The sequence below is a fragment of the Henckelia pumila genome, chromosome 3 (genome assembly GCF_033568475.1).
Source record: "Henckelia pumila isolate YLH828 chromosome 3, ASM3356847v2, whole genome shotgun sequence".
Taxonomy (NCBI): Eukaryota; Viridiplantae; Streptophyta; class Magnoliopsida; order Lamiales; family Gesneriaceae; genus Henckelia; species Henckelia pumila.
In genome coordinates, this window is record NC_133122.1 from 65,828,905 (window position 1) to 65,842,949 (window position 14,045).

Below are 14,045 nucleotides of genomic sequence, written 5' to 3' on the forward strand. Positions count from 1 at the left end.
ACAAAACACACCATTTTCTTGTGCTATACCCAAACAAATCAAGAAAAGTACTCCCCCAAGAACATACATGATCATGGTAGGTTTTTGCATTTTGTGTACGTGTACAAATCTTTTTTTTTCTTTCTTCTTTGAATGATCACTATTTTCATCTACTATGATCTAAATTGAACTCGTATTGTATTCGTTACATGAATTAATTAGGAACGCCATGACAAACCTGCATGGTTGGAATCTCTCTACGCGCAGAAATTCTTCGCGTCTTGCCCGATTCACGACAGTTCCAAGAAGAACGAGAAGAACATTTGTTGTTTGGATTGTTGCAATAGTATTTGCCCCCATTGTGTGGCTTCTCATCGATCCCACAGGCTTCTCCAGATTCGTCGGTACGTGTATCACGAAGTCGTTAGGTTGGAAGATCTTGAGAAGCTGATGGACTGCTCAAACATTCAGGTTATAATAATATATAGATATTTTTAATTTGCCAAATCTTTTAGAATTTTATATATAAACTTGAGAATATATATGGATCATGAACAAATGAACCTTAATTAGCTACGATTTCGTGTCGTTCGCAGGCGTATACCATTAATGCTGCCAAGGTGGTGTTCATCAAGAAAAGACCACAGAATAGGCAGTTCAAAGGGTCTGGAAACTACTGCACTTCTTGTGATAGGAGCCTCCAAGAACCCTTCATCCATTGCTCCCTTGGTTGCAAGGTATATAACTTCATGTAATAATTAATCTCAAATTAAAATTAAGATTCTTTTTTGAATGAATTCATATAATTTGTTATAATTAATAGTCATACAATTTTTTTATAATCCCAAATTAATAGAATCAATATGCTAGCTTATATATATATACTTTATTTGGAATATTAATGATTGACCATAATTCCATATGATGGTCAAAATGAGTTTAGTTATATGGAATTTGCTAAATTTTTTTTTTGTAATCAGGTTGATTATGTCCTTAAACACTACAAGAATCTTTCTCCATTCTTGAAAGTATGCAAAACCCTACAATTGAGTCCAGATTTCTTCATTCCTCAAGACATGATGGGGGACGATGATCAGACGATGTACACGACGTTGAGTTCGGACTCGGATTCGGACTCGGATAACGTGAGCTTCTCTTGCACTGAGCTTGTGAGGAAGAAGAGGAGTGGATTATATGTGTGTGGAAGATTGGCTAACAAAGTATCAGACGAGGACATGGCCACAAGCATGAGTAGGAGGAAAGGCATTCCTCGTAGGTCACCTTTGTGTTAGAATCAAAATATGATATATATTTAATCATTTTTATATTTATTTTTCTTAAAGAAATCTTGTTCAGTTTCTTGAGACTCCTTTTTTTAAGTTTATTATTATTATTAATCATATTGGTCGGGTGTTTTGTCTTAATGGCATCACGTGCTTCCCAGTTCCCAAGTTGAGGTGTGTACATTTCTTGATTTTTTTTTCCCGAATATAATATAATTTCAACTATATAGTACTGTTGAAAGAGGTGATTATTCAAAGAAATTAAGAAAGAAAAAAAGAGGTCATTCTTTAGAATTTATAATAATTTTATGGCTTCCAAATGTAATTGAACTATATATTTAGTATTATGTAACACGAAAATTTTCTAACGCTTCGTGATCAATTTTCTAGCTATATGTTATGTGATTGTGCACATGCACACAATTTTTCAAAAAGAAAGTTGTAATATTTGTTCGGCCGGTATGTTTTTTTTTTTTTTTTTTTTCAGTAACCTTGGTCTCCGCTGTTGAATTTCGGTTTTAATCATCTATATCTTTTAAAATCTTGCAAGTTTAGTATTTATCATCTAGTATGTTTAACTGTTTAAGTGACGGTGTTGTTGAAAAAATTGTTTGGACAAGTTGGATTGGTTGAATGAGATTGATATTTACTGTCCCACATTGGTAAAATGTGGGAATAGATGACATTATATATATCCTAAGTTGTGACAAGAGGTTGGGCCCCCAGGGGTATCCATGTTTGTTAAGGGGAGTGGACCTAGACTATGCTAGGTTCGAACCATTAGCCACACGCGTGCCGCCGTCTGGACCGGACATGGGCATGGGCTGGACTTTAACATGATATAACTTTTTTGGATAAATGAAGCGGTCGCGACCTTTTGGTCCGAACCAGTGCGTCATTTCGGCTAAACAGGTGCGTCTCTTCAGACCGAACCTGTAGTAACCCAGATTTCATTTTAAGATAATAATATGATAATCATGATTAAGGGTATAGTCTAAACTGCTGAACTGATGAGCAGCTAGGGAAACATGAGCAGCTAGGGAATATGAGCAGCTAGGGAAACATGAGCAGCTAGGGATTATACAGCTAGAGATTCTACAACTAGGGAATTCTGCTGTTAGTCTGTTAGGGAATTTCGTTACTAAGGAAGTTTGAAAAGCTGCTAGGGAATCCCGAACTGCTATTAAGGAATCCCGACCTGCTGCTAGGGAATCCCGAACTGCTATTAGGGAAGCCCGAACCCGCCAGGATAGGCAGACAGGTGTGTGGACGCTTGCATGAATGACAGTTGGCGCCTAAGCATGAGCTGTCAATAATGGAAGTGACTCAGCTCAAGCATCTGATACGTGGCGTGCTTATAGGAGCTCGGACGTCTCGACGTCAGCTCAAGAATCCCGATCACCCCAAATATTTGTCTATAAATAGGAGCTGGGGATTCAGTTATTTTTCACATCACTTCCATCTCACTTCATATCTTTGCCCGGAAAAGAGTAGCTCGGGAGCTCGGAAAAGAGTAGCTCGGGAATTTTGGAAGGAATAGCTCGGGAAGGAAGAGCTCGGGGTCGGACCAAGAGACCAGTTTGGGTCAAGCTTGAGACCAGGTCAGGTCGGGAGTTGACCTAGGACACCTAGGGGTTGTCTTTTTCCAGCTTATTCAGACTTCGGTGTTAAGTACGTACACATTGACTGAGATTGCCAGCGAGTATACATGTTTATATATTGCATTTATTTGGCATTATTATATGGCATGATGTATGATTTACCGTTTTCCATATTCATATGTCATGTGCATATACACGTTGAGCCTATACCTTGTTATACCTGATTATAGAGCCGCTCAGCTCTATACTCGATAGTCTGTCACTGAGAGTACCGCAACGGCGGGGGCATTTATGTCTGTCTACTCTGGTGTACTAGACGAGTGTGGTTGCACCCAGAGGTTGATCCGTGCGGTGGCAGCACTCATGTGGCGCCGGTACTGAGCATGACTTTTCGGATGACCCTTTACCAGTCATCATGTTGCATGCATTATATACATATGTTTACTCATGTCTATGTACTGGGCGTTAGCGCTCACGTCCTAGTTGTTATCTTGGACACCCTATTCCACGGGGCAGGTCGCAGGATGGACGGAGCTGGTAGTTCAAGGCAGGACTAGGGATCAGGGGCCTTGAAGAGTTAGTTATGCAGCAGGATTCGATATAGCTGTATAATGTTTACTTTTAAGAATTTCGATATGTTTGTATCACTACAGATTTAAGCCTGGATTTTATTACTAAGCTGATATGTAAATTATGGTTATGTTTAACCACGTTTTACTCTGCTAAGTATTTTGCTGTATTAAGTTTAATGCATGCTATTAGTTGCCAGTTAGTAGGTGATTCCATGCAGGGTCACTACATTTTTGGTATCAGAGCATGCATAGATTTTGGGATTAGTACTTGAGATTTAGTCTAGTAATTCTTGCGCATTAGGATTTTAATGTGCAATTCTTTTCAGGATATGGCTGACGAGAGTCACGGTAGTGTTGGCCAGGGAGGTGGTCATCATCATCATCGCCATCATCATCAGGATGATCGATATCGTCCTCATGAGGGTAGACGTCGCTATACTATTAATAAGTTCATGCAGGTAGGACCGAAACCCTTGGTGGGAGGCGAGAATCCTGAACAAGTTAGAAGCTGGATGTCTAAACTCGAGAGTACTTTCCGAGCTTTCGAGTGCACTGAGGAGCAGAAACTGGAAGTTCTAGAATTCGTTCTAGAGGATCGAGCACGTTTTTGGTGGGATGCCAAGGCTGCTCAGGCACGTACTGAGAGAGGACAGGTGACTTGGGGAGATTTCTGTGAGCAGTTTCAGAAACTGTATTTTCCTCCGGCTGTTCGCCAAGCACGATCGATGGAGTTGCTTACTCTGAGGCAAGGATCAATGACTATTGATCAATATCAGCAACGATTTCTTGATCTGCTACCTTTCAGTCCTCGTATCAATGAGAGTGATGCATCGAAGTATGATATCTTTCTACAAGGTTTGAACCAAGATATCTACTCACAGGTTATCGTATGTGATGACCCAGTATCTTTTGAGACTGTGGTGAACCGTTGCCGTCTTGTGGAGACCAGCAACAGGCAAGCACAGTTGATGATGCCAGCACAGCCTAGTGGATCTTTTGAGCCTCGAGCTCAATCTGTTGTGCAATCTGGACCTACGTCTTCTTCTACTCCTACTTCATCTGGATCTCGTGGTTCACGATGTATGTTCCGCTTTGGGAAGAAGAAGAAGAAGGAGGAGTTTTATAGCCACTGTGGTGGGAAGCATCCTGCAGCTTCATGTCGGAGAGCTACTGGTGCTTGTTATATTTGTGGTCAGCAGGGACATCTGCGGAGAGATTGTCCTCAGCGCATGGGTTCTGCTAGTGGATCGGGATCACAGGTTGGATCTCAGGCTTTTATTGTTCCACGTCAGCAGCCAGCACCACAGATTTCTTCTGGTTATCGTCCCCAGACTCAAGGGCAGGTGTTTGCTCTGTCTCAAGAGCAGGCTACTGAGGGAAGCGATCGCATGTTGGCAGGTACCTTTCTGTTATGTGGTATTCCTGCACTTGTATTAATTGATACTGGAGCATCGCATTCCTTTATTTCTAGTCGCTTTGTTAAGAGACATAGATTACCTTATGTATCATTAGATATGGATTTAGTTGTATCTACTCTGTTGGAGCAAGAGATAGTAACTAAGCATCTAGTGATGGGTTGCCTTCTGGAGTTTGAGGGTAATGTGTTAGCGGCTAATTTGATGATATTAGCGATGACAGATTTTGACTGTATTTTGGGAATAGATATGCTGACTTTGTATCACGCTACTGTGGATTGTTATCAGCGTCTGGTACAGTTTCATTCTGTTGAGGGTGATAGCTGGTACTTTTATGGTGAGGGTGCGCGACCTCCGATGCCACTTGTTTCGGCTCTGAAGGCATGTCATGTCTTGGAGTCAGGTGGGGAGGGCTACCTCATCTATGCAGTTGATATGTCCGCGAGTAGTCCGGGTATTGATCAGCTACCGGTTGTCAGCGAGTTTCCTGACGTATTCCCTGATGAGATTCCTGGTTTTCCTCCGGTTCGAGAGGTTGAATTTGGTATTGATCTAGTACCAGGAACTACACCTATATCCCGAGCACCTTATCGTCTGGCACCGTCAAAAATGAGGGAATTGAAACAGCAGTTACAGGATCTGCTTGATAAGGGATATATTCGTCCGAGTGTTTCTCCGTGGGGAGCACCTGTGTTATTTGTCAAGAAAAAGGATGGATCGATGCGACTGTGTATTGATTACAGGCAGTTGAATCATGTCACCATAAAAAATAAGTATCCTTTGCCGCGGATTGATGATCTGTTCGATCAACTACAGGGTAATTCTGTCTATTCTAAGATAGATATGAGATCTGGATACCACCAGATGCGGGTACGAGACTCAGATATTTCTACGACTGCTTTCAGGACCAGATACGGGCATTATGAATTTCTGGTGATGCCATTCGGTTTGACGAATGCACCGGCAGTCTTTATGAATCTGATGAATCAGGTATTTCGAGAATATCTGGATAGATTTGTCATCGTCTTCATTGATGATATTCTTGTCTATTCTCATGACAAGGATGAGCATGCACAGCATTTGAGGATTGTTTTACAGACGTTACGAGATAAGCAGCTGTATGCGAAATTGAGCAAGTGTGAATTTTGGCTTAATCGGGTAGTGTTTCTCGGTCATGTGATTTCTAGTGAAGGAATATCTGTTGATCCTACTAAGATAGAGGCAGTGCTGAACTGGTCTCGTCCGACGACGGTTGCTGAGATTCGAAGTTTCTTGGGTCTAGCGGGTTATTACCGTCGGTTCATCGAGAATTTTTCATAGTTGGCCAGGCCTTTGACTCAGCTTACTTGGAAAGATGTTACCTTCATATGGTCCTCGGATTGTGAGGAGTCATTTCACGAGCTGCGTAGACGTCTTACTACTGCACCTGTGCTAGCTCTACCTTCTGGATCAGGAGGTTATGTTGTCTATACTGATACCTCTGGTCAGGGGTTAGGATGTGTTCTGACACAGCGTAGACATGTTATTGCCTATGCTTCTCGACAGTTGAAGACACATGAGACTAACTATCCAGTGCATGATCTCGAGTTGGCCGCCATTGTATTTGCACTCAAGATTTGGAGGCATTATCTTTATGGCGAGAAATTTGAGATATTCACGGATCACAAGAGTTTGAAGTATTTATTCACTCAGGCAGAGTTGAATATGCGACAGAGACGCTGGATGGATCTTTTGAAGGATTATGATTGTGAAATCAAATATCATCCAGGTTTTGCCAATCTTACTGCTGATGCCTTGAGTCGAAAGGTGAGACTTTCTGCACTTCAGACTAATAAAATATCTCATATGATTCAAGAGTGCTGTTCATTGAGTTTTACGCTCGAGCACAAGAAAGGGAGGAATGGGATTCGTTTGTATACTATTCTATCTGAGCCAGCATTGTATTCTCGGATCAGAGATGCTCAGATATCTGATGTTAAGACTCAGCGTTTGGCATGTCTAGACAATGGAGTTAATACATCTGGATTCCATTTTCAGGCAGATGGTTTATTGTGCCTATCTAATCGAGTGGTTGTACCTAATGTTGCGGAGCTCAGGAATAATATTTTTTCTCAAGCTCACAGGAGTCGATTATCAGTTCATCCTGGTAGCATGAAAATGTATAAGGACTTGCAAACTAGATTCTGGTGGAAAGGGATGAAGCGAAGTGTTTATCAGTTTGTTTCGAGATGTTTGGTTTGTCAACAGGTCAAGGCTGAACACCGACGACCAGGTGGATTACTGCAGAATCTTGAGATTCCCGAATGGAAGTGGTAGCACGTAACAATGGATTTTGTCACCCACTTGCCTATGACGTCACGTCAGTGTGATGCTATCTGGGTCGTTGTTGACCGTCTGACAAAATCAGCACATTTCATTCCTTACAACCGGGAGTATTCTTATGATCGCATGGCATGATTATATGTCCAGGAGATAGTGCGATTGCATGGAATTCCAGTGAGCATAGTCAGTGATAGAGACCCGCGATTTACCTCACGTTTCTGGGGTAGTTTTCAGCAGGCGTTGGGTACCACTCTGAGTTTAAGTACTGCATATCATCCGGAGACTGACGGGCAGTCAGAACGGACGATTCGTACGTTGGAGGATATGCTACGTTATTCTGTCATGGACTTTGGTTTATCTTGGGAGGATCAGTTACCTTTGATCGAATTTGCTTACAATAACAGTTATCATCGTAGTATTGATATGGTACCTTTCGAGGCATTGTATGGTCGACGGTGTCGTACTCCGTTATTCTGGAATGAAGTAGGAGAACGACAAGTCAAGGGTCCTGAGTTGGTGCAACAGATTGTAGACAAGGTAGATTTGATCAAGCGGAGAATCAAAACTGCTCAAGATAGACAAGCCAGTTATGCTAATATTCATCACAGGCCATTGCAGTTTGAGCCTGGTGAATATGTGTTCTTGCGAGTATCACCTTTCAGGAAGGTGATGAGATTCGGTGTGAAAGGCAAGTTGTCACCTCGTTTCATTGGACCTTTCCAGATACTGAAGAAGATCGGAGATGTTGCTTATCATTTGGCGTTACCGCCATGTCTTTCCAGTATACATAATGTTTTTCATGTGTCGTTACTTCGACAGTACATAGCTGATGAATCTCATGTGATTCAATCTACTGATATTCAGCTAGAGCAAGATTTGTCTTTTGTTGAACGACCAATCCGTATCCTAGACAGGAAGGAGAAAGTTCTTCGGAACAAGACTATACCACTTGTGATGGTACAGTGGCAGCGCCGAGGCGTTGAAGAAGCAACTTGGAAAACGGAGAGTCGTATGCAAGCGGAATATCCTGAGTTGTTTGCTTTATACTTTTGATTACCAGTATAATTACAGTTTGTTTTAATAAAACATGGTTTTCTGTTTCATATTGTTATCTTAATTTGTCTTTAGATTTTATTTCGCGGACGAAATATCTAAAGGTGGGGAGAATGTAGTAACCCAGATTTCATTTTAAGATAATAATATGATAATCATGATTAAGGGTCTAGTCTAAACTGCTGAACTGATGAGCAGCTAGGGAATATGAGCAGCTAGGGAAACATGAGCAGCTAGGGATTATAAAGCTAGGGATTCTACAGCTAGGGAATTCTGCTATTAGTCTGTTAGGGAATTTCGTTACTAAGGAAGTTTGAAAAGCTGCTAGGGAATCCCGAACTGCTATTAAGGAATCCCGACCTGCTGCTAGGGAATCCCGAACTGCTATTAGGGAAGCCCGAACCCTCCAGGACTGGCAGGCAGGTGTGTGGACGCTTGCATGAATGACAGTTGGTGCCTAAGCATGAGCTGTCAATAATGGTAGTGACTCAGCTCAAGCATCTAATACGTGGCGTGCTTATAGGAGCTCGGACGTCTCGACGTCAGCTCAAGAATCCCGATCACCCCAAATATTTGTCTATAAATAGGAGCTAGGGATTCAGTTATTTTTCACATCACTTCCATCTCACTTCATATCTTTGCCCGGAAAAGAGTAGCTCGGGAGCTCGGAAAAGAGTAGCTCGGGAATTCTGGAAGGAATAGCTCGGGAAGGAAGAGCTCGGGGTCGGACCAAGAGACCAGTTTGGGTCAAGCTTGAGACCAGGTCAGGTCGGGAGTTGACCTAGGACAGCTAGGGGTTGTCTTTTTCCAGCTTATTCAGACTTCGGTGTTAAGTACGTACACATTGACTGAGATTTACAGTGAGTATACATGTTTATATATTGCATTTATTTGGCATTATTATATGGCATGATGTATGATTTACCTTTTTCCATATTCATATGTCATGTGCATATACACGTTGAGCCTATACCTTGTTATACCTGATTATAGAGCCGCTCAGCTCTATACTTGATAGTCTGTCACTGAGAGTACCGCGACGGCGGGGGCATTTATGTCTGTCTACTCTGGTGTACTAGACGAGTGTGGTTGCACCCAGAGGTTGATCCGTGCGGTGGCAGTACTCATGTGGCGCCGATATTGAGCATGACTTTTCGGATGACCCTTTACCAGTCATCATGTTGCATGCATTATATACATATGTTTACTCATGTCTATGTACTGGGCGTTAGCGCTCACGTCCTAGTTGTCATCTTGGACACCCTATTCCACGGGGCAGGTCGCAGGATGGACGGAGCTGATAGTTCAAGGCAGGACTAGGGAGTAGGGGCCTTGAAGAGTTAGTTATGCAGCAGGATTCGATATAGCTGTATAATGTTTACTTTTAAGAATTTCGATATGGTTGTATCACTACAGATTTAAGCCTGGATTTTATTACTAAGCTGATATGTAAATTATGATTATGTTTCCGCACGTTTTACTCTGCTAAGTATTTTGCTGTATTAAGTTTAATGCATGCTATTAGTTGCCAGTTAGTAGGTGATTTCATGCAGGGTCACTACAGAACCATTGCGTCTCCTAGGCCATGTGTGCAGTGAAGCGGTGCGACTGTCCGAGACAGCCTTCCAACGTCTATAAATAGACCCCATCTGCATTCATTCCAACTCGCTCATGTCTGATTCTCTTCTTTCCTCTTGCATACTCATACTTCTGAGTTTAGAGTCTGAGTTTTTAAAACACTTTGAAGTGTTCGAAGTGCTTCGGTTTTGTAGTGCTACTAATCGAAGTTGGAGATAGCGTTCTATCTTGGGAGACACTTTGATCAACCCGTAAGCACCTAGGCGGGCAAATTTGTCTTAAAGATAGAGAGTCAAACTCTCGGTCCGCTATCGTCTCTGTTGCTGCATGCATGCTGTTGAAAAGTTCGTAACAGGTGTTGCATACGTCAGCGCTATGTCGATGTCACATCGAAAAAAAACTAAAATAATAATTTTTAAAACAAAAAATATAGATTAAAATTAAAATTCAAAAATATAAATGAATAAAATTACAAAGAGATAACCATATGACTAAAATGAAATTTCTCATTGTTCGGAAGCCGTTAATATTTTTTTTCCTCGATCCGTTGGAATCTGGATCAAAAAAGTTTTGTGCAATATTTCATCTAAAATAATGTACCAATAAATGTTCACATTGGTGAAAAGAAACGTAAAGTCCATAAAATACGTACAAGCCCACAAATCACAATGGAAGGATTAAAAATAAAATAAAAATAAAAAAAATATATAAAAAAATCACAATGGAAGGCAACTCGTTTAATTCTTAAAAAAATTGGTAACAAAGTATAGGCAGTTGAGAGCGTGACTAATCACCAGTGATCAACAATAAAATATAATTCAATTATGTTTAATATCAATTGTGATAGTTTTTAGATTCATTCAAAATATGTCATTTCAAATGCATCGTCAAAACAATTTTGTTCACTAAAATTTATCAATCCAAATACAACTTAAATCACAAATAAAATATAATTACTAGCTAGGGCAATCTTCTCGACTAAAAGATGATACACAAAGTATTTAAACACAATATATAATGTGATAACAACTTTGTAACTCGAGCGAAACATGACTTAATTTCAAAGTTCAAACCCAGCCAATCAACTAATCTGGTCGACACATTGGTAGACATTGCAAAATATCCAAATTAATATATGTTTTGTGGTATCATAAATTCTACTGTTTATTTAAATTAAATCATTATGGCGCACACAATAGACTGAAAAACTATATTACTAAAAGTTTCAGAAGAAAAAAAAACTATATTACTACAAAAGATTAAGTGTCTTTAATTTTGTCTTTATTTTGAGTCGGGGTGGAAAAAGTACCAATTTTTGGTATATCTAGAGTGCTGTATCAAAAAAATATTGAATTTATCAAATTTTCGGTACGGTATTTTACAATAACGATACTAAAATTTTCAATATGATAACGGTATTAAATTTGAAAATATCGGTATATACTGGAATAATGAAATAATATATAAAAATTTTAATATATATATTATTTTTAAACAATAAATTTAGAGTGAATTGTGAATAAATCCCTAAACCCAAACCTAACTTTTTTATAAATCCCTACAATAAAAATTCTTTCTTAAAACTCCCTAGGACCACCAAACTTGGTCAAATCCAATGTTTAATTCTTGTACCCAATTTATGCATTTATGTACTTCATTTATGCTATTTTTGTGCTCAATTATGGTACTTGAATCATCCACAAAATTGGTATAAGAGCCTTAGGTTAATTATTTAGACTTTATATTATTCGTTAATTCCTACTTTTCTTTGTTGAGGAGAAGATTTTCTACAAAAGATGACTTCAAACGAAAGTTTGAATCAAGAGGATTTTATTCATATAAAATCCTATAAACAAGTTAATCTACTCATAATAGATTACTTACAACAGGTTGTGATTAATGCTCTTAATTTTGAAGGGAGTAAGAAAGATGATCTCTAACTCTAAATTTTTAAAGATTACCCCAGATTCCTCTAAACTCTCCGGAGATCTTAGAAAAATTTAAAAGATGGTACAATATTACAGCAATCAGTTGTATGAAATACCTCGGCAAATTGAAGAAATCCTTAAGAAACAAGAAGAAATTCTTGAAACTCTAAAGAATCTTCAAAATAAAATCATAAATCTAGAACACACTTCTGGTTTTAGAAAAGGAAATACAGGAGGAAGGTTACCACTCTCGTTTGGTACTGAACCTTTGTTACATCAGAAAGGTAAAACCAAAATGGTTCAAAAACCTTTAACTGATGATGAAAGGATGATTAATCTTATAAAAGCAGTATCAGAGAAAAATACTATCTGATGACTACTTTAGAAAGATTAAATCTCGAGGATCTACAAGATCTTGCGGATTTTTTTGCGAATCTCAAAGTAATAGATCTAAAAATAAATTTCCCTGAGGGTGAACAACCCATAGGGAATCCCCCAAAATATGTGATTAAAACAGAAGAACCACATAGTGAGTTCGAGATTGGAGAAAATTCACATCCAGCAGGAACCAGATCAAGAAGGAGTAAAATCCCACTCCATCAAACTCCTTGCGGAAAAACTGTTTTAGATCCAATACATCCTTACGGGGTTATGTTAAACCTTGATGTTTTGGACTTCAAAAACAGAGAAGATCTTATAGATGATTGGACGTCAGCTATGAGAATTGCAGCAGGGACATTACATCTCAATAAAGAAGGATTCATTAAACTTCTAGAAATGAGTCTAATGGGATCTGTCAAGATTGCATGGAAGATGACTATGCCAGATACAAAGGAATCAATCTTAGCAGGAGAATCCCTCAGCGAGATTGGAGAAAGAATGACCACCCTATTTAAAGCACAATTAATAGGGGTAGACTATTTCAATAATCAAGATACAGAGAAAAAGAGAAGATATACTCAAGCTCTGTATAGCCTCAAGTTACATGATATCTGTTTAGTTGATGAATACATTATGTTATTCACCAAATATAGATGGAATTCCGGAGTCGAGGAAAATGTAGCTATTCAGCTATTTTTTGCAAAAATGCCAAGTCCCTGGAGAGAAATGCTGATTAAAGAATACGTTCTAGGTCATCTTGATACATTGGCAAGACGCGCGTCCTTTTTGAAAGGAACATTGGCAGAATGGTGCCATATGGCAGCATTACAGAAGAACTACAAGAAAATAAGGGGTATAAATAAACGTACACCTTTATGTTGTAGAGAAAATGATCTTCCAACGATCATTGGAAACATATCACAGGGATTTAAAAGGAAGAAATTCAGAAATAATCCCTATAATAAAAGAATGAGAAGTTCTTAGAAACCAAGAACATTTTGGTCCAAACAAAAGGCCAGATCTTATAGATCAGGAAAAAGAAGTGGACCTACAAGAACATCCCCAGTAACAAGCTCATCACAAAACAGGGGAAGAACACCATCAAGAAGAACTTTCAGAAGAACTCATACAAGAGCAAGTGAAAGTTTCAAGGATTGCAACTGCTGGACATGTGGAGCAAGAGGACATATATCTACAAATTGTCCAGAAAACGAGAAAAAAGAGTTAAACTCTTTGAAGCAACACCAGATATGGATGATGCGGTCTTCTTTCAAGATCTAGTCCAAGTATATCAATTTGAGGATATCCCCTCAGATGAAAGCATATACGAAGAAGAGATATTGTTTAGTCAAGAAGATTCTGAGGATGAATCAAAATCAGAATCAAAATAAAGAAGAAGTGTTTCGGCAAGAAACACATGAAAGTTTGGCTGGATTTTTTAGCCAAACCACGATATCTCATAATATGGTCCAAAGGATTATGAGAGAAAATCCAACGTTACAAAAGTACCAGGGATTTTTGGCAGGACAAGTAGAAAGAGTCTTAGGCAACCTAGGGCTTAGACAAAGAAGACATAATTTGATTTACAAAGTATCTAGAAGGGAAATGGCAATCCCCATGGAGTTAACAAGTAATCAAATAGAGATGCAGTTAATTCCTTTTGAAGAAATAAGAGAGGAATTGCAAAAGTTGAAAAGTGAGGTAGCAAGGACGATGTCTTGGATTCATATTGGAGTAATCCAAATAATTATTAAGGAAACTTTTAAAGAAGGAATAGATTCACCTATAGATATCGTAGTATGCGATAAAAGAATGGGGAATATTCAAGATGCTGTCCTGGGTACTATCTCAGGAAATCTTTGTGCAGGAAAAATTGTAGGAGTTATTTATCCAAGAATAGTCTACAATTTAGCTGACAGGGACTTTAGTCGAG

The 14,045-nt window shown here is 39.2% G+C and overlaps 1 protein-coding gene across 1 annotated transcript; it reads left to right on the forward strand.

The window, feature by feature from the left end:
- LOC140890999 (protein RGF1 INDUCIBLE TRANSCRIPTION FACTOR 1) lies at positions 1–1,271 on the forward strand. Its single transcript, XM_073299204.1, has 4 exons — positions 1–76; positions 202–450; positions 576–716; positions 960–1,271. Exons 1-4 carry the CDS (start codon positions 68–70, stop codon positions 1,269–1,271), a joined length of 711 nt encoding a protein of 236 aa, XP_073155305.1. The 5' UTR covers positions 1–67.
- The last annotated feature ends 12,774 nt before the right edge of the window (positions 1,272–14,045 follow it).

Excerpts from the sequence above, each read along its gene's own strand:
- LOC140890999 (XM_073299204.1), top strand. Across the intron at positions 451-575 it reads TGGACTGCTCAAACATTCAG|GCGTATACCATTAATGCTGC; the intron begins GTTATAATAATA and ends TGTCGTTCGCAG. Across the intron at positions 717-959 it reads ATTGCTCCCTTGGTTGCAAG|GTTGATTATGTCCTTAAACA; the intron begins GTATATAACTTC and ends TTTTGTAATCAG.